The following is a 25991-nucleotide window of genomic DNA, read 5'->3' as shown; positions in this document are numbered from 1 at the left end:
CCCCATCCTGACATTTAAAAGGCAGCTGTATATTTCCAGTTAATACTGTGAAAAATTAACACTGATACACTGATTTGGAAAATATTTAGATCTTATATCTAAATATGTAGTGGTTACATTATTCAGTATAGTACTGTACTCTTTTAATTCATTACATTTACTTTTATATATTTATGTTGATTTATTTTATTGTTTACTCGTGTAGTTTTTGTGATGTCATATTTTTCATATTTCTAATTTTTTTATTAATTAATCTATTTATTTTATTATATTTTTCTGATTTATTTGAGGCAATCTGTTTATTTATTGTCAAATAATTTGTATTATTTATTTAAATATAATTCTAAAAAATAATTGTAAATACATTTATAATTTAAAAAAATATCTTATTTATTTTAATCTTTATTATTATAATTATTATTAGTTTTTATTTGAACACTTTTTAATAATTGTATCAAATATAATATAAATAAATGTAAAACATAAATACTGCATTTTTTGTAAATACTGTCATTTCACTGTGCAGTTGTATAAAATGAAAATATATTTAATATTAATAATGCATTATTTGTTTGCTCGTTTTAATATAATAACAATTATTATTATTTTTAGATATATTAATTATAATTTTTAAGCATAAAAAATGAATATAATTATATTATTTAATAAATGATAGTACAAATAGTATAAAGTGCAAGTGTTAATTCTTATTAATAATTTATTATTAGTTTTGTTCATTTTTATTTAATAATAACAATAATTATATTAATTGTAATTCATACAATTATTATTATTTAATAAGCAAAAACATACAAATAACAACAATGATAATAATAATAATAATTTATATTATGTAATAAAAATGTACACAAATAGCACAACAACAACAATAATAATAATTATTATTATCAATAATATTTACGGTCATATTGACATATATAATTACTAATGCCAAATTGAGTGGTCCTCTAAATAAGTACAGTAAACCGAGAGCTCTTTAAAAATGCATTTTAAATTAAAATTGCAATTGAGATCAGAAAATCATTCAGCCCTTGTTTTTCTGTAGCATTTAAACACAAATACAGACACTTGATCAAATGAAGGACATTCATAAGTGCACAAATACTGTTTAAAATGGTTTTAACATCATTACAGTATTTATTTTCATGTGTTTATTGTTGGCGTCTCTGTGGATTAAGCTGCATGAAAATAAACAAACTGGATCTAATTAAAATTCCCAGCATTTTTTCCCTGTAATTTCCTGTAGCCTTATTCTGTGTAATTCTTCAGTTTCTTTAATGTGAAATATAACAGTGCTGCTGCGCAATAAAACATCAAAATCCACTAAGTTTCACACGAGCAACTAAAACAAGCGCTCGCCGTGTTTCTGAATCCAGTCTATAGTTCAATGCATTCCTGCACTTCATCCAAACCACATTTCTGTGCACTACTGAGTGTGCACTACTGAGTGTGCACTACTGCGTACAGCACAGAGGAAACTATGTGGATTTGTGGGATGTGAATCTAAGGTTTCAAGCTGCTGAATATTTAAGGCTGTGCTCAGGTTTCAGTGAAGGAAACACAGCTGATGGCATCTGATAGCAGCTCATACGGTTTCCTCTGCTGCTTTCAGACTTGTTTTACCACTGCGCTCATGATGAGGTCTTTAGTCTCTGCTGCTGTTCTCATCAGGGTCCTGTAGGCTCGATGTTGGACTGTCCTCGTCCCATGTGTGACCCTGGAGCACAAAACCAGTCATAAGGGTCAATTTTGTGAAATTGAGATTTATGCATCATCTGAAAGCTGAATAAATAATCTTTCCATTGATGTATGGTTTGTTAGGATAGAACAATATTTGAAAATCTGGAATCTGAGGGTGCAAAAAAATCTAAATATTGAGAAAATCATCTTTAAAGTTGTCCAAATGAAGCCTTTAGCAATGCATATCACTAATCTAAAATGAAGTTTTGATATATTTACGGTAGGAGATTTGCAAAATATCTTCATGGAACATGATCTTTACTTAATATCCGAATGATTTTTGGCATAAAAGAGAAATGTATAATTGTGACCCATACAATGTATTGTTGGCTATTTCTACAAATATCCCCCAGCGACTTAACACTGCTTTTGTGCTGCAGGCTCACATTTATGTTCATCTTAAATCAGTCTTTGTGCAGTGATGTTTGTCTAAACATGACTAAAATAGCACTCTATGAAAACCATTTAATTTTTTCTTAAGTTCTATTTGAATATTAGGTTAAAATGGTGTAATTAAATGTAATAAAAACAGTAAATAATAATAATATAAAAATAAAATAAAATAATAATTACAAAAAAAAAGCATTGCTAATAAATGTAACTCTTAAATCCTATTTACAATTTAATAATAATAAAAAAAAAATTAATGAACGAATGAATGAAGTTAATATTTTTCGATTAGGTAAAAGTAAATGTAATACAAATAGTAAGTAATAATAATTTGAGCTTGAGAATACTGAAAGTCACACTGAATGTCTGAACATCATTAGAAATGAAAATATCAAATCAAGTGTCATTTATTGCTCGACGTTTAACACGGACGCATGTGTTTTCTTTAAGGGCTTCCTGAGGATTTTTACTAAAACGGCTGGTTGATGGTTTATTGTTTGAAAATGAAGAAATTAAGGCATATTAGTATTGTAATTTTATAGCTCAACTTCAAATAAAATTATTATTATTATTAATTGTATTAAATATTAGATTATTATAGTATTAGTAGACTAGTAATATTTATTATTTTAATTTAATTTTTTAATTTTTTAATTAATTATTATTATACTGAGCAATAGTTTTTAAAATTATAACAAGTAAAATGATCGTGACTTGAGTTTATCATGTGGTTTAGGTTGTTTTTAAGAAATAAATGACGTTGACTGTGTTTTTTTTGTGCCGCCGGTGCTGGGTAGTGACGAATTACATGTATGTAATATAACATAATGAGATTGTGTACTTGTAATCAGACTACAGTTCTTTTTTGATTACATGATGTTATTCACACCGTTCATAATTTATGGATTCTCCCTAATTCTTCCCTAAATCTTTTAAATGTTCCTTTCTAAGATAACCTACTATACATTATACATTCAGAAAGTCTTCTAGTTCTGTGGAGATTCACACAAAGACCAGTCAGCCACTGACTACTATGTTCACATCACGTGCAAAGTGCTTTATTTTGATTGTTGTTATTTAAAAATGATTTATTTTAATTTGACATTTTTCATGATTTAACTAATTATTAGCGTATATTCGTTAAACTCACAAACCCCCTGCAGAACCCCAGTTTGGGAAACCTTGACGTAATGTAATGTTGTTATTAATAACAACAAACCGAATATATTTTCTTTCTCTTTGTATTTTTATATCAATATGTACAAGATTATCCTATTTGAATCAATGTGGTAAATTAGGTCATCCAAAAAGTAATCTGATTATATTTCCTAAAATGTGTAAAGTAATGGATTACGTTACTAACTACATTTTTTGTCACGTAATTTGGAATCAGTAACGGATTACGCTTTGTCTGCCAGTGTTGGGAAGTAACTAGTTACATGTAACTAAATGACGTAATTTAATTACAAAATAAATGTAATTGTAATTCAGAATACAAGGAGGTTACATCTGAATATTTTCACACATATACAGATTTGATTGATTTCTTTCATAAATTGCAGTGATTGCTCTAAAACACGAGACAGCAATGTTTCAGGAGTTTAGGACACGTGCTTATTCCATAACTGTTTTATTTCCTATATTTGGGTTTATGTGCATGCTTTATTTTTTCAGATTAACAGCTTTTTCCAAAGCGTTGTTAGATGCCAGTGTTTCCCGTCATAGCTATGCAAATATTTGATTTCAAAAACAGTATCATTGCTATTAAACTATATCTTGTTATGGTTGTAAATCTGCACTTAACCACAGAACGATCTCAAAGTAAACATAGCTGCTAAAGTCTGATTCTCTGGTGGCTGTGCTTTAAAATTAATTGATCATAATCTTAATTCAAGTGAAGAAGGATTCTGAAAGTCTGATAGTAATCAGTGTTGAGTTCTACTGTAAAGATAACCCTGCCTGCTTTACATGTTTGGAAATGATTAGAAATTTAGAGAAGTAATGAAAAAGTAATCAAATGTAATCAGTTACTTTAATAAAGTCATTGAAATAGTTACACTACTTATTACAGTAACTTGTAATCTGTAACCTATTACATTTCCAAAGTAACCTTCCCAACACTGCTGTCTGCAGTAAAGCAGATGTCGATGTTCTTGCACTGGCTGACAGTGCTGATGTTTGTTTGTGTGTTTAGGTGGAGGACGGGAGTCGAGCGGCGCTGGGTCGACTCCAGATCGGTGACGAGATAGTCAGTGTGAACTCGGTTCTTCTCAGCGGTTACAGACTGGAGGCCATTTGTCTGGTGAAAAGCTCACGTAAGACGCTCACTCTGGGAATAAAACGGTAGGATTCAGTATTGACGTCCACGTAAAATCAAAACTGACCCAATTTGTTGGTTTGCTTGCTATTTAGTTGATGTCCCTTCAAACCTCCTGTCTTACAGAGACTCTGGCAGAATTCAGAATCGCATACTAGAACCAGACTATTTCTGTCCCATAAATGTACGGCAGAAATAGTATAAATAATATGCAATTTTGAATTCTGAAAACACCTGAAGTTTTCCTCGTGAGTATCCTATTTTTACATTTACATTTAGTCGTTTAGCAGACGCTTTTATCCAAAGCGACTTACAAAAGAGGACAATAGAAGCAATCAAAACCAACAAAAGAGCAATGATATGTAAGTGCTGCGACAAGTCTCGGTTAGTCTAATGCAGTACACGTTAGCAGTGTTAGAGGCCTTTTTTAATAAAGAAAACAAGCAGTTAGAAAATGAATAGAGAGTGCAAGTGTTAGAGGGTCAAGTGTTAAAAAAAATAGATAAAATCGATTTAGAATAGAGAGTGCTAGAGTTAGAGGATCAAATAAAGATGGAAGAGATGTGTTTTTAGCAGATTCTTGAAGATGGCTTCAAGAAAATGGGTTAGGATGCATAGCAACACCCTGGCAACCACCCAGAGCATCCACAGCAACACCCTGGCAACCAAGCAGTGAATCCTAACAACTGCATAGCAACACCCTGGCAACCATCCAAAGCATCCTAGCAAATGCATCACAACACCCTGGCTACCACCCAGCCCATCCTTGCAAATGCATAACAACACCCAAGCAACCACCCATAGCAACACCCTAGCAACCACAGAGCATCCTAGCAAATGCATAGAAACACCCAGGCAACCACCCATAGCAACACCCTAGCAACCACAGAGCATCCTATCAACATCCTTGCAACCACTCATAGCAACACCCTAGCAACCACAGAGCATCCTAGCAAATGCATAGTAACACCCTTGCAACCACTCATAGCAACACTCAGGCAACCAACCAGAGTACCCTAGCAACCCCCAGAGCATCCTAGCAATGGTGAATGCAGCACGCGCATTTGTATTACTGTTAGATGCCTTTTAATTGTTGGCACTTTATTTTTTCATGTTGGGATTTAAAAAAAATATTTAAGGTAAGTATTTTATGAGAAAATGTTTAAATTAAACATTTAAAGATTAATGGCAGAAGTTATGGTTATTTTCTTGGATAGTTAACTAAGGTTATTGGTAAGGATTTACTGACTAATCAGAAAAAAAAAAATAGATTCAATGTAAAAAATAAATAAATAATCTATTAAAATCATAATTTGTTTCAGCCCTAGTCAGAATCATTCTGGATCTGAACTCAAGCATTCCAGTTTTCCTCTGAGATTTCGTTGTTATGCTGACGGGTTCATTGTTGATACTTTTGCCAGACCATAATATGTGCTCTGTGTTCAGATGGAGCCACAATGATGGGCTGGGTCACGCAGTGTCGAGTTTCTCCTCAGCGTCTGACGGAAGGTGTAGCTTCACTCTATAACTGTCTGGAAATGACACTCACACTGTGAATATTACACAACCGCACAGAGATTTTGCTAGGTGCATATATCTGATTTGAGTGCTTGAGTCAGCAAGGGGTCTGATTAATATGGTAGTTACATTTTTATTCTCTTCCAGGGCAAAATTTTAGCCTGATTTTTTCTACTTAACCTGGTGTAACATGATTTCAGCCTGTTTATGACATTATTAATAATATTCTTTTGCCAGTTTAGACCAGAAAATCACAGAAACTTGAGGATGGGCTTTCTGCACCTCAGACAGGATAAAAACACCCGAGAGACTGCATATAAACACCCTGGCAACCTCTAAGAACACCCTAGTAACTGCATAGCAACACCCTGGCAACCACTAAGAACTGCCTAGTAACTGCATAGCAATACCCTGGCAACCATTCAGAGCCACTGCATAGCAACACCCTGGCAACCACCCACAGCGTCCTCGTAAAAAAACATATCAATGCCTAGGCCACCCCAAACACCCTAGCAACTGCATAGCAACACCCTGGCAACTACTAAGAACACCCTAGCAACTGCATAGCATTATCCTGACAACTACTCAGAGACACATTTGCTAGGACGCTCTGGATGGTTGCCAGGGTGTTGCTATGCATCCAGAGCATCCTAACAAATGCATAGCAACATTCTGGCAACCACGCAGGGCCACTGCATAGTAACACCCTGTCAACCTCTCATAGTATCCTAGCAACTGAATAGCAAAACCCTGGCAACTACCCAGAACATCCTACCAATTATATAACAACATCATGGCAACTACCCAGAGCATCCTAGCAAACTGCACAGCAACACCCTAGCAACCACCCTGAGCATCCTAGCAACTTCATAGCAACAACCTAGGAACCACCCTGAGCATCCTAGCAACTGCATAGCAACACCCTAGCAACCACCCTGAGCATCCTAGCAACTTCATAGCAACAACCTAGGAACCACCCTGAGCATCCTAGCAACTGCATAGCAACACCCTGGCCAACAACTCATTTTATTTTACTTAAAAAAAGCTCAGAATTGTTTTGATTTGCATTAGCCACATTAAGTTTGTTGTATTACATTTGTATGTTGTGTTTGGTTGAAACATAAGCATGCTGTAAATGAAGTAAATGTGGCACAGAAAAGCAGCAGAATCCCGTCCTGTGAGCTCCGCTGCAGCTCTCGCTCTCTGTTGTGCTGGAGTTTGAAGCGGTGTTACGGCAGAATCACCGGCAGGTGACACCATCATTTGAGTGGAACAACAGTAGCGTCATTATTGTGTGCTGCTTCACGCCGTCACACTAAAGAGGCCCAAGGGCCAGCCATTGTCTGTCATCACGGCCCATCAGGTTTTTTTATTGCGGGTCTGGGGCCTTTGGGTCGTGTTTGCTCTCGAACAGCTGGTGGGCTGCCGTCATCAGAGGCATTCTGGGAATCATCTGCCCGAGTTTAAGCCCGGTGGGACTAGCTATGCTCCATCCAAAGATTAGGCATGGATACGCAGGGAGTTCTTGCCCAGAACAGAACCATACCGCCAATCCAAACTGTATGCTAATTGTCAATCATCTTTGACAATAGTGGTCCAGACAGAAATGAGATGAAAAATAAAGAAGTTGTTCGTTTTTATAAAGTAACACTGACCAACAGCGACACCCGCAGGTAAAGTTACAGCAGAGGCTTGCCTCCCTTCATGCCATTGGTGGGGGGTAATTGAGAATGAATGGGGGAAAGTCATGTGAGAGGAGACAATGCTTCCATTGCAATATGATTGGATATGGCTGGTTATATTCGGCTGTGATTGGTTCTGCGTTTGCGAATCAGTCTGAATGAACAATATAATGGTGTTAATGGGAAGACTAATTAATTTTATTAATTATATTAATTATATTAAAATTTATTTTATGATTCTTTGATGAACAGAAGGATCCAAAGATCAGTATTTATCTGAAATAAAAAGCTTTTGTAACATTATACACTATACCATTCAAAAGCTTAGAGTCAGTATAATTTTAATTTTTTGGGAAAATAAATTATAGAAATGAACACTTTTATTTAGTAAGGATGCTTTAAATTGATCAAAAGTGATGATAAAGACATTTATAATGTTACAAAAGATTTCTATTTCAGATAGCCTAAATGCGGTTCTTCTGAACTTTCTATTCATCAAAAAACCTGAAAAAAGTTCTACTCAGCTGTTTTCAACATCATAATTTCTGAAGGATCGTGTGACTGGAGTAATGATGCTAAAAAAATTAGCTTTGAAATCACAATAAATTACATTTTAAAATATATTCAAATAGAAAAGTTATTTTAAATAGTCTAGTAAAAATATTTCAAAATTTTACTGGTTTGCTGTACTTTGGATCAAATAAATGCAGGCTTGTTGAACAGAAGAGACTTCTTTAAAAAAACATTAAAAATCTTACTGTTCAAAAACTTTTGACTGGTGTATAGGCAACTTTAATTGTTCTCTAATTTCTAGCTTTTAAAATAAATGGCATTTGTTTTAATATGTTGCATTTAATGCAATGACATATTTACGTTACTTAAATGTCTAAACTCTTTTATAATGCTACAGCAATGTACACAGATATTGAAGGTGTGCAAAAAATACTTGCTAGTTTCATTTAAAAAAAATAATTCAATTTCACAAATTTCCTGTATTTTTGAACTAAAGACTGAAACGTCCGACACTTGTGCACATTTTTTTATTCTGGCTTTATAGCACCAATCATCGGATGTTTTTATGGAGATTGTTTCAGACTGTATTTCAAACTTAAAAACTCATAATATAGTGCTAGAATGGTAGTGGCTTTGTCCAAAGTGGATGAAACATTATGTACAGAAATGCAGAAGTCATCAAGCATATGACAAAAACATAAAACTCAAAACAATTTGATCAATACTACGGCATCAGAGTCAGCTCATGTGATCTAAGTCGATGCTGACCTGAACCCTGAATCCAATTAGGCTACTCACAGCAAAGATTTACCAGGAGGAAAACTACAGACACATCACACACAGCCAGATCAAATAAGGTTTGCATACTTTAATTCTGGAGATGTTGTGCATGTGACACTGCTGACTTCCAGTTACGCTATAATGGTGATGTCTGTGTAAGACATGTCTGTGTGTTTTACTATAATCCCCCCTCTGCTTAGTGCTTAGAGAAATGGATGAGTCCGCTGGCTAGGTGAGTTTATGCTGCGCTGTGATTGGCTGCTGGCCGTGAGCTCATTGTTTTTCTGCTGGTCTCTGGGCTCATAGTAAGCAAAGGACCGAGGCCCGTTCCACTATGGAGCCGCAAACTCTGATCCGCTAGATTCACATCAACAGGTATCTGCTCTTTATGCTCTTGAAGCCATTTTACACACTGTACGTTATGTGTGTATATTTGCTTTGTAGTTTATTTATTCATTTATGATACCTAGATACGTCCAGTTGATTTGTTAATAAAGTCAATTAAAATTGTATAAAATAAAATTAATGTGGTAATGACCAGTTTTATCTTAGTATCATTAAGATACTGTTATTTTTTTAAATAATATTTAGAATTAGACCTTGTTTCTATATTTTCTGTTGTCACTTTAATTTGAAAGTTGTTGTAATATACAGTATATATACACATATATACATATATGTGCGTGTGTGTGTGTGCGTGTGTGTGTGTGTGTATATATACACACACACACACACACACACACACACACACACGTATATATACAGTATATACATGCGTATAGTCAATTTTATAATGTTTTATTTTTGATTACGTTTTTAGTTATTTTAGTACATCAAGTTAAACTGAATGACAATTATGAATGTTGCTTTGGTATCTAGCTTTTTTATATATATAAATATTTTACTTTACTTTTTATATTTTTAGTTTTAGGTACAATAAATAATAATTTAGTAATAATATAAAAGTCTGGTGATGCCCAAAACCAATAATTATTTAAATATATAAGTAATGTATTTTACATGCAAATAAATGTACAATGTGTTATTTTATTTATAATAATTAGAGCTTAATCTTTATTTAAATGTGAGAGACCTGAGAATATGACAGAAAATAATATGTCAGAATGATATTATACAGACTAGACCAATGCTATTTTAGCATTACTATTAGTTTTTATTTTTAGATTGACCATTTTCATTTTTATTGTATTGAAAATGTGAGTAATTTTGTTGCTTGTATGCTTCTCTTTCACAACTCGGGAGGCTTAAAGGCGTTAATGTTTTATTTATGTTCAGTTTTGCCTCAGAAACAGTAGAGCTGTACAATGATTGTGGAGAGCAGCTCAGATCATTTGGGGATACGTTATCTTTGAGTTCACAATTAGATGACTTTGGCAGAGACTACTGTAGGCAAGAAACCATTGTTTTTTTCATGCACTGGTCAATTTTGAGGTTTTGGGTTTGATTTTGGATTTTCAAAACATGTTTCAGACTAGTGAAAAAAAATAATGCAAAATGCATTTAAGTAGATTTCAACTACAATACAACGTTTTTTCTCCACTTTAGCAGCACTTACACCAAACTTTACAGTTTTATTCCCATCTGTATTCTGAAGGCTTTTGCTGAGGGGTTTGTTCATATATCATTAAGACTGATTTATACATTTTATTCCTAAAAAACGGTGTAAATGAATTTTTTTCAGTCTGTTTCACAGTATTTTCTGATTTATGGAGTGATAAAAAGAGAAATCCAAAATTCCCTCTGTAAAAACCTTTAACTCTAATATGTCAACGAAATCAAACAAGAAATCTGGAAATGTGCAAATTAGTTCATAAATATTTGTATATGTTTTTGTGTATGCCTTATTTGTATGTTTAAACATAATATTTATGAAAACTTGCAATACAAAAAACTGCTTGCAGGTGATAATGTAAATAATCAAATGTAGAAGTATGGTGATATCTGTTAGTTGCATTTTTAACCCTATTCACGCTTTTTAACCCTATGTAGTGTCTTGCCTTAAAGATTTTCTTTATGTTTTGATTGTTCTCAGTTCTAGTCATTTCTGATCTAGTGGTTGTGCTGATGTTTGCATGTCCTTTTTCGACTTTGTTTTACCTTAAACAAAACTTGTTTTGTGAAATAAAGTTTCATTTCTCAGTCTCTTTTTCAAGCTTATTAGTTTTTAGCTTCACATCAAACTCATTGACAGTTTTAATTGAGTTACAGCTAGTTCATTTTGAGCAGGTGTAATCATTGCACTGCCATAGTTCTCTCTATAGGAATTTGTGTGAGTGTGTGTGTGTGTGTGTGTGTGTGAGTGTGTGTGTGTGTGTGAGTGTGAGAGTGTGAGTGTGAGTGTGTGTGTGTGTGTGAGTGTGAGAGTGTGAGTGTGAGTGTGTGTGTGTGTGTGAGTGTGAGAGTGTGAGTGTGAGTGTGTGTGTGTGTGTGAGTGTGAGAGTGTGAGTGTGAGTGTGTGTGTGTGTGTGAGTGTGAGAGTGTGAGTGTGAGTGTGTGTGTGTGTGTGAGTGTGAGAGTGTGAGTGTGAGTGTGTGTGTGTGTGTGAGTGTGAGAGTGTGAGTGTGAGTGTGTGTGTGTGTGTGAGTGTGAGAGTGTGAGTGTGAGTGTGTGTGTGTGTGTGAGTGTGAGAGTGTGAGTGTGAGTGTGTGTGTGTGTGTGAGTGTGAGAGTGTGAGTGTGAGTGTGTGTGTGTGTGTGAGTGTGAGAGTGTGAGTGTGAGTGTGTGTGTGTGTGTGAGTGTGAGAGTGTGAGTGTGAGTGTGTGTGTGTGTGTGAGTGTGAGAGTGTGAGTGTGAGTGTGTGTGTGTGTGTGAGTGTGAGAGTGTGAGTGTGAGTGTGTGTGTGTGTGTGAGTGTGAGAGTGTGAGTGTGAGTGTGTGTGTGTGTGTGAGTGTGAGAGTGTGAGTGTGAGTGTGTGTGTGTGTGTGAGTGTGAGAGTGTGAGTGTGAGTGTGTGTGTGTGTGTGAGTGTGAGAGTGTGAGTGTGAGTGTGTGTGTGTGTGTGAGTGTGAGAGTGTGAGTGTGAGTGTGTGTGTGTGTGTGAGTGTGAGAGTGTGAGTGTGAGTGTGTGTGTGTGTGTGAGTGTGAGAGTGTGAGTGTGAGTGTGTGTGTGTGTGTGAGTGTGAGAGTGTGAGTGTGAGTGTGTGTGTGTGTGTGAGTGTGAGAGTGTGAGTGTGAGTGTGTGTGTGTGTGTGAGTGTGAGAGTGTGAGTGTGAGTGTGTGTGTGTGTGTGAGTGTGAGAGTGTGAGTGTGAGTGTGTGTGTGTGTGTGAGTGTGAGAGTGTGAGTGTGAGTGTGTGTGTGTGTGTGAGTGTGAGAGTGTGAGTGTGAGTGTGTGTGTGTGTGTGAGTGTGAGAGTGTGAGTGTGAGTGTGTGTGTGTGTGTGAGTGTGAGAGTGTGAGTGTGAGTGTGTGTGTGTGTGTGAGTGTGAGAGTGTGAGTGTGAGTGTGTGTGTGTGTGTGAGTGTGAGAGTGTGAGTGTGAGTGTGTGTGTGTGTGTGAGTGTGAGAGTGTGAGTGTGAGTGTGTGTGTGTGTGTGAGTGTGAGAGTGTGAGTGTGAGTGTGTGTGTGTGTGTGAGTGTGAGAGTGTGAGTGTGAGTGTGTGTGTGTGTGTGAGTGTGAGAGTGTGAGTGTGAGTGTGTGTGTGTGTGTGAGTGTGAGAGTGTGAGTGTGAGTGTGTGTGTGTGTGTGAGTGTGAGAGTGTGAGTGTGAGTGTGTGTGTGTGTGTGAGTGTGAGAGTGTGAGTGTGAGTGTGTGTGTGTGTGTGAGTGTGAGAGTGTGAGTGTGAGTGTGTGTGTGTGTGTGAGTGTGAGAGTGTGAGTGTGAGTGTGTGTGTGTGTGTGAGTGTGAGAGTGTGAGTGTGAGTGTGTGTGTGTGTGTGAGTGTGAGAGTGTGAGTGTGAGTGTGTGTGTGTGTGTGAGTGTGAGAGTGTGAGTGTGAGTGTGTGTGTGTGTGTGAGTGTGAGAGTGTGAGTGTGAGTGTGTGTGTGTGTGTGAGTGTGAGAGTGTGAGTGTGAGTGTGTGTGTGTGTGTGAGTGTGAGAGTGTGAGTGTGAGTGTGTGTGTGTGTGTGAGTGTGAGAGTGTGAGTGTGAGTGTGTGTGTGTGTGTGAGTGTGAGAGTGTGAGTGTGAGTGTGTGTGTGTGTGTGAGTGTGAGAGTGTGAGTGTGAGTGTGAGTGTGAGTGTGTGTGTGAGTGGGAGTGTGTGTGTGAGTGTGAGTGAGTGTGTGAGTGTGTGTGTGAGTGTGACAGTAGAAATATTTGACATTTCTTTTAAAATATACTCCAAATAATCTTTGTTTTATTAACAGAAACTAAAATGATTTTCTATGTTGTTGCAGGAGTTTTACAGATTAAGCTTAAATTTAATGTAAAAACATGTATTTCCTTAACTGAAATATATTGATTTGACTGTTTTCCTTTATAATATACTGACAACCACCATAAAACAAGACAGTAAAGAGAAAACCGCATGATAAATCAAAGTTCATCACAAGCAGCTGAGGAGAATACTAATAAACAAAATTTAACAACATAAGATGTAACACAAAACCCTATTTTGACAAAACTGATAATAATAATAAAAGCATCAAATGTAAAGTATCACACAGGGAATTCTGTCCGTTTATGTTCTTTCACTGTAAATTATAAGATACTTTTTCCACATTTGATGGTAAAATTACTGTGACGTTACATGAAATGTCCCATTAGCTCTAAGTCAGATTGTCGCTGTACTATTAACCACTTACTATTGCATTTGACAGTCTCTTACTGTTAAAGTGGTGATTTTGACAGCGTATGCATTGAAATGCGAGTGTGTATTGTATGTTTGGTGTATGTTGGGCTCTGTGTGTCTGTATGAGGAGTAATCCCGCTGCTGATTATCACTGCGTTTCTATTGTCGTGTGTGCGTCTGCCTGCATTCAGGCTTCAGTCCAGGATCATCACACTGACTCCGCTAACGAGAACTCAGCCAGCGCTTCGTTAACACCCTGATTCACCAGCTGAGCTGTTTTCATAGTGTTTGGCAAATCACTTTTTTCACTTTCTTCAGAAGAATGCTGTGTTTGTCGCTCAGAAATACTGATTGTCGGGGCTTCGTCAAAATCAGTTTTTGTAGAAAATCACAACTCAGATCACATTATACACGAGTACAATGGAGTTTAACAGTCTGATAGCACCTCTTTTGCATTTTAATTTAATTTTACATTTTTAATTTATTTAATCTTATTTAATTCATTTTTAAATAGCATATTTTACCAATATAATGTGAGTGAAGAGTTGAAAAATAATGATGATGAAGTTTTGAATGACAGCTAATGTTAGCTTAATTATTAGCATACATTTTATTTCAAAGAAGTCAAATTTTGAATTTTATTCTTTATTAAATTAATACAAAAAATTATTTTGCACCTCTGAATATGGTGACATAAAATCCAACAGGCCATTTAGACAGTACGGTTACTTTATATATTCAAATTCTGCATTCATCATGTTTATTTATCATATATTTACATTCATTGTTAAAAAACAATAAAATAAAAATAAATAAATATATATATATAATCAACTAATCAGAATCAAGGACCGGAACTCTCCGTTTTATAATTTTTTTTATCTTTAGCTATTTCAAATATAAATTTTTCTAATTTTTCTTAAAATAATATTAATACTAATTAGTAGATTTACATTCTATTTATTATTATATTATTTATTAATTATTCATATTTATTTTTATTTATTTATTTTTAATTGTTTATTTTTTCTTAAGTAGATGTAACTTATATTTATTATTTTAGTTTAATTAATATTTATATTTATTTATTAATTGTTAATATTTATGCTTTTTATTTATGACTCTATTTTAAATGTTTATTTATTAAGTAGATTTACATTTATTATTTGTTATTTATTAATTCATATATAGTTTTTATTTATTTATTAACGATCTATAATGCTATTTATTTATTGCTATTTATTTATTTTAAATGTTTATGTGTCTATATTTCAGTTTATTTGTTCTTAGTTCTGCTTTTATTTGCTCATGATATGTGACAGACCTTCAGCCAATCAGATCAGTCGATTTCAGAGCCTGTTACTATAATACACCTCATTCCTCCCCGTCTCAGACGTCTATAATCTCTTAAAGAAATCTGCATGGGATGCGCCGTCAGTCACATACTCACTGTTTGTGTTGTTTCAGATGCTTCTGTTGCATCATACTCCGAGTTTTGAGCGTATACAGGTATGTGTGTTAAAGGCCAGACGTTTAACCTACATCAGCTGTTAGGTGCATGTCTTTCCACACATGCCTTGAGATTTCCAGAGGTTCCTGTGAGTCCACATGTCTTTAAAATCAGAGGAATGTGACGGCTGGAAAAATAAGCAGCCGAGGAAAGTTAGTGCTGTCAAGACATTAATTAAAACAACTTTTTTTTCAGACTTTAAACCAGGTTTACCGTGAAGAAACTGGGTAAGTTTGTCCATATTCTTCAGTATATTGATGTTTTGTTCTTTATTTGTAGTGTTTGTTGTCATGCATTTCTCGATTTTGCTCTACAAAAACAATCCAGCATATGATGCAAAAGTGAGTTAAAGTTAACACGCGTGAGTGTTTTTCAGCCAGATCACCTCTGCTTGAGAGATACTCAGTGATCAGCTATTCTAGCTAGAATTTAGTTAGATAGGCTGCAAGGTTAGTCTTTTATTTTATTTCCAACTTGCTTTGACAATGTAGGCAAGCAGTCAGTTTTGCGATGGCTACTCTCTCTATTTAAAAAAGTGCTTTTTCTATTATTTGCATTTGTATAGTGACTTGCAGCCAAAAGACTCAAGTTGTGCTTTTTCTGAAAGACCTGAAAGAGTCATCTTCACCCGATTACATAAACTACATCAATATTTAATATTTTTCCAGCAACAACATAATATAGGATAAGAGCAAATAATTTTACATTTTAGTATCATTTCGATACCATTTGTTTTAGTCATTTTTAGTAGTTTATATTTTTTTTAATTATTTTTTACTTTAGTTGTATATGTGCGGTTTTGATTTTAATTTTAAAGTTTAGTAATTTTGGTAGACAGTACGGTTACTTTATATATTCAAATTCTGCATTCATCATGTTTATTTATCATATATTTACATTCATTGTTAAAAAACAATAAAATAAAAATAAATAAATATATATATATAATCAACTAATCAGAATCAAGGACCGGAACTCTCCGTTTTATAATTTTTTTTATCTTTAGCTATTTCAAATATAAATTTTTCTAATTTTTCTTAAAATAATATTAATACTAATTAGTAGATTTACATTCTATTTATTATTATATTATTTATTAATTATTCATATTTATTTTTATTTATTTATTTTTAATTGTTTATTTTTTCTTAAGTAGATGTAACTTATATTTATTATTTTAGTTTAATTAATATTTATATTTATTTATTAATTGTTAATATTTATGCTTTTTATTTATGACTCTATTTTAAATGTTTATTTATTAAGTAGATTTACATTTATTATTTGTTATTTATTAATTCATATATAGTTTTTATTTATTTATTAACGATCTATAATGCTATTTATTTATTGCTATTTATTTATTTTAAATGTTTATGTGTCTATATTTCAGTTTATTTGTTCTTAGTTCTGCTTTTATTTGCTCATGATATGTGACAGACCTTCAGCCAATCAGATCAGTCGATTTCAGAGCCTGTTACTATAATACACCTCATTCCTCCCCGTCTCAGACGTCTATAATCTCTTAAAGAAATCTGCATGGGATGCGCCGTCAGTCACATACTCACTGTTTGTGTTGTTTCAGATGCTTCTGTTGCATCATACTCCGAGTTTTGAGCGTATACAGGTATGTGTGTTAAAGGCCAGACGTTTAACCTACATCAGCTGTTAGGTGCATGTCTTTCCACACATGCCTTGAGATTTCCAGAGGTTCCTGTGAGTCCACATGTCTTTAAAATCAAATAAGCAGCCGAGGAAAGTTAGTGCTGTCAAGACATTAATTAAAACAACTTTTTTTTCAGACTTTAAACCAGGTTTACCGTGAAGAAACTGGGTAAGTTTGTCCATATTCTTCAGTATATTGATGTTTTGTTCTTTATTTGTAGTGTTTGTTGTCATGCATTTCTCGATTTTGCTCTACAAAAACAATCCAGCATATGATGCAAAAGTGAGTTAAAGTTAACACGCGTGAGTGTTTTTCAGCCAGATCACCTCTGCTTGAGAGATACTCAGTGATCAGCTATTCTAGCTAGAATTTAGTTAGATAGGCTGCAAGGTTAGTCTTTTATTTTATTTCCAACTTGCTTTGACAATGTAGGCAAGCAGTCAGTTTTGCGATGGCTACTCTCTCTATTTAAAAAAGTGCTTTTTCTATTATTTGCATTTGTATAGTGACTTGCAGCGACTCAAGTTGTGCTTTTTCTGAAAGACCTGAAAGAGTCATCTTCACCCGATTACATAAACTACATCAATATTTAATATTTTTCCAGCAACAACATAATATAGGATAAGTGCAAATAATTTTACATTTTAGTATCATTTCGATACCATTTGTTTTAGTCATTTTTAGTAGTTTATATTTTTTTAAATTATTTTTTACTTTAGTTGTATATGTGCGGTTTTGATTTTAATTTTAAAGTTTAGTAATTTTGGTGTGTTTTTGTCATTTTTAGTAGATATATAATATATACAGTTTATATAGATATATACAGTATATATATATATATATATATAAAATAACTACTGATGTCTATATAGTTTTTTGTTCTTGTTAATTTCTTCCTTTAGTTTTAGTTTTAGTTATTTAAGTACATCAAGTTAAACTAAATTAAAATGAGAAATGTTGCCCTGGCATCTTGCTGAAATAAAGTTTTTTTTTAATATTTTATTTTATTTAAGTTAACAATTAATCTTTCGAAGCAGATAAATACTTTGATTTTCATTTTAATTTTAGTTACAGTTTTAGTAAACTAGCTGAAATTAGTTTTTTTATACTGTATTTTATTTCAGTTCATTTTTGAGTAAAATGGTTTTAAAGTTAGTCTCAGTTTTAGTTAGTAACTGACGTGACGGTCGTTCTCTCAGACAGACGCCAGATTGAGAAGAATGCATAGTTGCTCATCTTCCTTTGTGACAGATTAAAAGACTCTAAGCTCCCACTGATCACATGCAGTCGCTCCTCTGTTGTTCAGCATATGGTGGCCTCTGTCCGTCCGGGAACGAGCTTTACCCCAGTTACCCCCGAGCAGACTGGAAATGAATTAGTGAAGCGTGCTTGTTTGATGTTATAAATACAGTAGAAGTGATGATGGTACACTTTCATCACAATATGCAATAGTGGTAGACGAGGCTAATACTGTATAATCTGTAATACATTATTTTGATATTATTTTTATAAAACGGAGAGTTCCGGTGCTTGATTCTGATTGGCTGAGCCGCGTTCAAAGCTGTTGTAAATGACTACAAAGTAACACACACCTTTGTTTACTTCTGTGTGTTGCTCGGCAACCACTTTGTAGCAACCACAACTGTTTCTGAGGAGCTACATTGTTTGGTGGAAGAATACTGTGTTTATTAATATCATTACACTTTATTTGCTCTGTTTTATTTTGTGAAACCTTACTACGTATATGGAATAACCGTTTTATAAAAGCAATAACCCCCGTGAAGCTGTGGTTTTACAGTGAATTTATAACAGCTAAAGGGATTTTAGGTTATGTTTTCCACTGTAAACCATGGCTTCTTGGGGCTTATTGCTTTAATATGATTTATGTATTGTCTTTATTTACAAATTAAATATAATATCTATAATAAATTGAGTTACTGCACATATATTTTTATATACCACATTTTATTTATTAGACCATCACATGCGTTTAGCAGACACTTTTATCCAAAGCGACGTTTTATATCTACAAACCCGATTCCAAAAAAGTTGGGACACTGTACAAATTGTGAATAAAAACAGAATGCAATGATGTGGAAGATTCAAATTTCAATATTTTATTCAGAATACAACATAGATGACATATCAAATGTTTAAACTGAGAAAATGTATCATTTTAAGGGAAAAATAAGTTGATTTTAAATTTCATGGCATCAACACATCTCAAAAAAGTTGGGACAAGGCCATGTTTACCACTGTGTGGCATCCCCTCTTCTTTTTATAACAGTCTGCAAACGCCTGGGGACTGAGGAGACAAGTTGCTCAAGTTTAGGAATAGGAATGTTGTCCCATTCTTGTCTAATACAGGCTTCTAGTTGCTCAACTGTCTTAGGTCTTCTTTGTCGCATCTTCCTCTTTATGATGCGCCAAATGTTTTCTACGGGTGAAAGATCTGGACTGCAGGCTGACCATTTCAGTACCCGGATCCTTTATATATATATATATATATATATATATATATGTATATATATGTATATGTGTTTTCTCCTTGTTGCTCAGGAAAGTTAAAATGGTGGATATTGTAATGCAAACAATGCCTGCAGAAAGTGAAGTACATGTGGCCAGAAATGTTCTCACTAAGATTTTAAGAAGTTCAATGAGGTATCGTGCAGCTTTTGGCCTCTGTCTCGTGACCCCAGCCCTGCTTGACCCTGTAGACCCGAGACCCGAGTATCACATCCTTTGCCATGTGCCGTCTTAGCTGTAGCTGTGCGGTTCACGTGCAAGATGGGGATTATATGCTTAAAATGATTATCTTGTGTCATTTTCACTGGCTTCTGCAGAACCAGTGCAGCATCTTCAGTGTTTCCTGCTTGTTGATGAATGTTGATCATATGTCAAAAATAAACAAATATTTTGCTTGTGTTTATTGTGTTGATCTGATTTTCCCCCTCCTTTCCCACCTCACATGCATTTCAGGAAAAACCGCTTCAAAGGGTATGTCACTTGCTGCTAAATGAGTGATTATCATGAATATTTTTATTCTACTAAAGGACTGCATTATATTATTCACAATTCATGATAGCCTATTTAAAATTAAAACAGATCTCTTCTTCTGAATATAATCTGATGCTTAACCTCTTTACTTAGCCTAACTAACTTTTATTTGAAATAAAGTTTTTGCTTTATTTTATTCTTTAATAATTCATACACATATAATCCAACAGGCCTTTTAGACATCGAGCTGGTATTTAATATGGTAAAATTCTGTATTCATCATGTTTATTTATCATATGTAGATTTAAATGTATTTATCTAGTAATTGGTAATATTATTTATTTCTATTTATCTGTTTCAAATGTTTATCTGTCCTTATTTTTAACCACTTGTATAATTGATACGCAAAGTATTGTTGCAATTAAAAAAAAGTCAGAAAGAGCTTTATTACCAAGTATGTTTACACACACACAAGGAATTTGACTTGACGACAGAAGCTTCCAGTGCAGAAGAAAGTACAGATATAGTGCAAACATGCATGATAGTGCAGACATACATAGGAGTTAAGACCAATAGAATAAGACCAAACTGGAAGAGTAGTCTGGAAGTTTCACAATGCTGTAATTTAAAGCTAAAACTCATTTTAAGTAGTAAAGTTTTCTATTTTTATTTCAGGAGGAATGAATTGTCATGTAGACCCCATTCGTGGCACTCCTCTAAATCCACAGATAACCCCACCATCGACACCCCCAAATCTGAACCTGACCCTGTACCTGACCCCACTTGGCAGACAAAATATGATGCAGGGTGAGATTCTGAGGGTTTATATGTAATTGATATAAATTGAACTCCAGTCAACATCATTCATTTGCTTTGTTTTGTACCAGGTCACCCTCAAAAGACTTCACCAGCTGTTGGGGACAGACCAATCTGCGACAAGTATCCTGCCAGTTAAGCTCTGTGGGAAATATGGAAAGTGTAGAGCCCTCATCACACGCTTTCTCAAAAGAGCAGCCTTTATTGAGCAAATCCAGTGGTGGAGCAGATCACCCAGTGCTTGAGAGTACCATCAGCAAACCTACTTCTGCATGTAACCCATTTTTATCAGGCAAAGCTGGCCATAGTGCACCTCGGGCTAGCACAGAAGGGACGTTTTATAGAGGCATTCCCAGTGATCTAGGAGTTCCCAATGACTTCCATAGATACCTACAGATCCCAGTTGGCAATGGTGGACGAGTGAGTCCCAGCGTGGAGGAGCAAGCTAGCTCCAAATTCTCCTCCAATGGGAGATCCAACCATAGACCTGTGTGGCATATTCCTGAGAACAAGATGTCCAGTACTCAAGCTCCTTCTCCACCCTTGCGTAGTGATAGTTTCACTGCCACCAGAGTTCATGAGAAGAGCTTGGTGGGATCATTCCCTGAAGGACTTTCTGTTTATCCGTCACAGAAACCTCACTGCAGAGCTGTGGACCGACATTTGGACGGGCATGAAGCGAGACACGGCTACAATCCACCTCCAAAAAAGGACTTTCTTCAGCCGTATCTTTTGGTTAAGGACTACCCTAATCAGTTAATCCCTACCAAAATCTTTTCCAAGTCAAGCACTGATGTTAGACAAGGCCAGAACCCGTTTACATATGAACTTCAGCATCAGAGACAGCACAGCGATGATAGTACCTTTTCTGCGTACCCCAACTCTGCATGTTCACCAAAGACCCAAAGTGTTGGGAGCTACTACCGAAGTCTTCAAGATTTGCCCACCAACACCGGCAGTCGAAACCAAACCAGAACCTCCATGGCCTTTGACCCTAACCATGAGGGCCAGGCTCATTTCCGTTACTACTGCATCACTGCCCAGCAGCCATCCTTGGAATCACCTCCGCAGGGTTGGTTGGGAGATGAACGGAGGTCTGAAATGGGAGCCACCCAAGGTGCCACAAACAGAACCTTTGTTGGTTCTCAAAAGGTTGTGAAGACAAAGTATACCCAGCCGTACCTCAGTGTACGTGAGAACAAGAACTCCAACGGTTACAGCAAACAGGCCATCAGTCCTCCTTTATCTCAAGCCACATCCCCTTTACCAAATCATCTGATTTCAAAGTCCAGCTCCGGGGAAAGAGAGACTCCAAAGAAGAAAGATGGAGTCAAACTGCAGCCTTCCAGGCATGTACCAAATCACCAGATGGAACAGAAGAACTCTGTGTCTACTTACCACCAGGACAATCCATGGATCAGCAAGCAGGATCACAAGATCTGTCCACACAAGACACCCATGTTGCACTCTTTGGCCCAGGAGAGCAAGAAGATGGCAGAAAAATCGGTAGCAGCCAAAGGAGGAGGTCAAGAATCAACTGATGCCATCGGTGGCAAACAAGGAAGACGGAGTGACCGCTATGCCACAACTCTACGCAACGAGATCCAACAGAAGAGGGCCCAGCTTCAGAAAAGCAGAAGTGCCGCTACCTTGACCTGCTCAAGTGAAGTTGAGGAGGACTCTGACATCTGGAAGTCCAATGAGACCTCCACATCATCTTCTGATGGTTCCTTCACCAACACGTACAAGGATCATCTGAAGGAAGCCCAAGCCAAAGTTCTGAAGGCCACATCGTTTATGAGGAGGGACCTAGAGCTTCCTGGGAATGAAGTTGCGCCGGGTCAACTTCCCAAAAAACCTGTGCCTGTTCAAGGTCAAGTCACTCGCATTGGGGGGCGTAAAAGGTTTCCAATGGATAAAAAGATACATTCCTTCTCTGAACCGGACAAGATCAATGAAGTAGGAGTTGAGGATAAGGCAGCTGGGTCCTTTGTGGACCGACATAAGTTCTTCGAAGGTTCCTGCAAACCAGTTCTCCAAAAGCCCATTCCAAAGCAAACCCTGCTAAGCCCCACTGAAAACCACAGTGAGAGAAAGACTAGATTAACTGGAGACAGTGAAAGCATCAGTCAGTCTCCCTTAAAACAGAGTAAATCAAGTCATGCTGACCTTAATACAGAAGAGCAGCAACGGCTCGGTACATTTGCGGAATATGAAGCTACATGGAACTTGCAGAAGAAGCCAGTGGAAAGAAGAACAACAGGCAAATATCATTCAGCTGAAAACATCCTGGACTCAGGCTTGGAGGAATCCAACAGCACAGTGTGTGTTCATGAAAGATCCCGTTCCTCCCCTTCTGCTGACTTCTACGGACAGGTAAGAATATTCGTTGTTTTGTCGTGATACTGAAAATCTCTTTGGTGGTCTTTTCATAAAGTTGGTAATTGAACATGGTCTACATTTCTTTAGATGCACCATGGTTTCTCTGCAGAAGCAGATAATTGAGAGGTTGTATTGTTTGGTAATAGTCATAAATAGTTTGCTGCTGGCACAGTGGATCAAGATGGGTAATATAATCTTTAAGAAGGGCTAGTCTGTCCTTCAGGTAGAAGAATCTTTTGCATCCGTGTAAATGGATCCACATTTCTTTCAGAAAATCCCTCTGCCACCCGGAAAGTCTCCTGTTGAAACTCCGCCTGAACCCAAGGACCAACAGAAGACCCCCATCTCTAGGTTAGGATTTCTTGTCTTTGTGAGCAATCTGAAATTATTATATTTTCAGTGATTTGCTAATGTACAGACTGATAATTAGTGTGTTTTCTTGTAATTTCAACATCACAGTGTATCCGAAAGAGAGCATGGTCCACTCAACATCTCCAAGCCTCTAAAGTCCATCACACTGAACATTCTGGAAAGTGATGTGGCGCCTCTTTCCTCCAACCAGAAACCCAGACTTGATGCCAGGCATTCTCCACCATTCTTCTCACATCATCTCCAGGTTCCAATGTCAGAGCAGCTGTTTCCTAAAAACAAAAGTCCTGAACAGCAGAGGTCTGCCCAACCCAAACAGCTGGAAACTACTTGCCCTTTCAGAGCCTCCCAGGAAGTTAGGGTTCAGACCAATTCCCCTGAGCCAACTCAAGGACCATGTCCTTCAGAACATCTGGAGAAAGACAAAAGCCCAATCGTTGCACCAGAGGACAACCAGAGATCAGACACTGAGGGGATGTTATCACACTCTCTACATCTTTTAGGTCATTCCTCCATTTCTCCCAAGCAGAACGTTGACCCGACGGTAACCTCAGCCAGCAGAACACATTCTCCTTCTCCTCAGTTCTCTCCACAGAGGCTCACAGATGAACCACCTGCAGCTGTGCAGAAAAAGGATCCATGCAGGTAAGTAGAGTTTTAGATACTTATAAGACAATAGGGGCTTTCGCACCAGAGGAACCTTTTTTGTAGTTCCTAGAACTTACCTGTTGTCTGCAGCATTGTGTTCTTTCCTTAGCCTCAATGATGTGTAACACTGCAAGTTGTCATAGGAGATTTAATCTCTTAGCCCAATTTTTTGCTCTTTTAATCGCACAAATTGTGCATTTACCTTCTATATCCATTATCATGAAACCCACGACACACAACAAAAACAGCTCTGATCACGGCGTGCTACATTCATCGGTTGTTGACGTTTGTAAATGCCGTGCATAAAGACGTCGCTGTCGGCCGCTTCAGAGTTCCTGCTACCGTGTGAATGCAACCAGGAAAACGGCCCGAGGGAGAAATTGGTTCTCTAGGAACCACCCTGCTGGCTAGTTCCTAGAACTACGCTGTGTGAAAGCCCCTAATAAGCTGTGGACGATTAATCGGCATATATTTAGCCATTTTAAGATGATAATTGTTGCCAATTTTTGTTCCCTATTGCAGTAATAAGATGGAGGAAACATCAGAGCCAAACACTGCTGGGCGGAAGGTCCCCATACAGATCGTCTGTACAGAAAACAGTTCAGAGAGAGAAAACCAAAACTATCCGCCACATGGTGAATCATCTGGAGGTTCTGAGGTGCCTAAAACGGGCCAACTAAGAAAACTAGATTCTCTAGAGCAATCAAAGTCGCCGGTTATTGCCTACAGCCGCCCGGATCCAAGCAGAAATGCAGAACATCAGACTGGCAAGATGGTACTAGACAATAAAGTGCGGGTGAGGAGCAATGGTGTGGGCGAACACTCAGAGGAGGACCTGAAACGAGAAGAGCTGGCCAGAGATATCATGGGGAAGGACAGGAGTCTGGTGGACATCTTGGATCAGAGTAAAATGAAGACAACCATGGATCTGATGGAGGGAATATTTCCACAGGGGGAGCAGCTCTTGGAGGGAGCACAGCAGAGGAGGAAAGCAGCCTCCAAACAGACGTCTCCAAAAAATACACAGCAGAGGTACACTGTCTGAGAATCTCACAAAAACATTTCCAGTCTTCACATTATGTAAATTACAGTACATTGTTTTGCATTTTTGGTAATGAGCATTATGGTAATAAATGTACTTAATGCAGAAAAAGCTAAGATTGGTCCTAAAACATGGTGCATTTAAAATATGGTTCATCAAAATTTAATTTAATCTTATTTTGGGTGAAATATGAGCCAGGTTATGATTTAACATTCGTTTGTGATTCACCCAGAGGAAAATGTGACATTTTCTGTTTTGTCATGTCTCATTTATTTTTCATCATCAGTGTTACGTAAATGATTTGAAGGCTATAACCCGTTCTACCGGAGTTACATTGTTTGTTCTTTTAGTAGATCATCTGTCTTATTCATGACACCAGTTACAGCTTTAGAGTGAAAACCTGTACACTACTGCCCTCTACTGATACACACATATAGCAAGTATAATGTATTTGACTTTAAATTTGTGACTCTGTTTCATGTTTGAGAATCATTAAACTGTATTTATATAGGGATTACTCTTTGATTTCTGCAGGGTGGAGGACAATTTGGCGTCATCAGTGTCATTAGTGAGCAGTTCGTCGTATTATAGCACATCTGCACCTAAAGCAGAGCTGCTCATAAAGATGAAGGACATGCAGGAACACATGGAGGAACAGGATTCAGAGGATGAACTCTATTATGACCTCTCCAACAAGAAGGTACAAGTTTTATGTTGATATTTGAAAGCACCAAAACAAACACGCCCATACCCCAACAGGAATTCACCCCTATTTTTATATCTTTCAAAAGATTTCTGCACTCAATCACCTTGAGTGCAGAGCAGTTTACACTATGTACAATATTTCACACTG

The 25991-nt window shown here is 36.3% G+C and overlaps 1 protein-coding gene and 2 long non-coding RNA genes across 3 annotated transcripts in view; all 3 read left to right on the top strand.

Annotated features, from left to right (window-relative positions):
- LOC107552394 (protein Shroom2-like) overlaps positions 1-25991 on the top strand; it is a 31180-nt gene that overhangs the window by 661 nt on the left and 4528 nt on the right. Inside the window, exons 4-10 of the mRNA XM_016234263.1 lie at positions 4346-4494; positions 20557-20688; positions 20769-23073; positions 23351-23430; positions 23539-24093; positions 24619-25128; positions 25673-25838. Coding sequence (XP_016089749.1) covers positions 4346-4494; positions 20557-20688; positions 20769-23073; positions 23351-23430; positions 23539-24093; positions 24619-25128; positions 25673-25838 — 3897 coding nt within the window. The remainder of the gene's footprint in view (positions 1-4345; positions 4495-20556; positions 20689-20768; positions 23074-23350; positions 23431-23538; positions 24094-24618; positions 25129-25672; positions 25839-25991) is intronic.
- LOC107552405 (uncharacterized) lies at positions 8983-19881 on the top strand. Its single transcript, XR_001604853.1, has 4 exons — positions 8983-9038; positions 9162-9336; positions 15414-15445; positions 19864-19881. It is a non-coding gene; the product is annotated as an uncharacterized lncRNA (long non-coding RNA).
- Positions 16884-17053, top strand: LOC107552406 (uncharacterized). The gene is made up of 2 exons (XR_001604854.1): positions 16884-16934; positions 17021-17053. It is a non-coding gene; the product is annotated as an uncharacterized lncRNA (long non-coding RNA).

This window comes from Sinocyclocheilus grahami, unplaced genomic scaffold (assembly GCF_001515645.1).
Source record: "Sinocyclocheilus grahami isolate Dianchi unplaced genomic scaffold, SAMN03320097.WGS_v1.1 scaffold449.1, whole genome shotgun sequence".
Taxonomy (NCBI): domain Eukaryota; kingdom Metazoa; phylum Chordata; class Actinopteri; order Cypriniformes; family Cyprinidae; genus Sinocyclocheilus; species Sinocyclocheilus grahami.
This window is presented reverse-complemented; position numbering and strand designations above follow the sequence as displayed.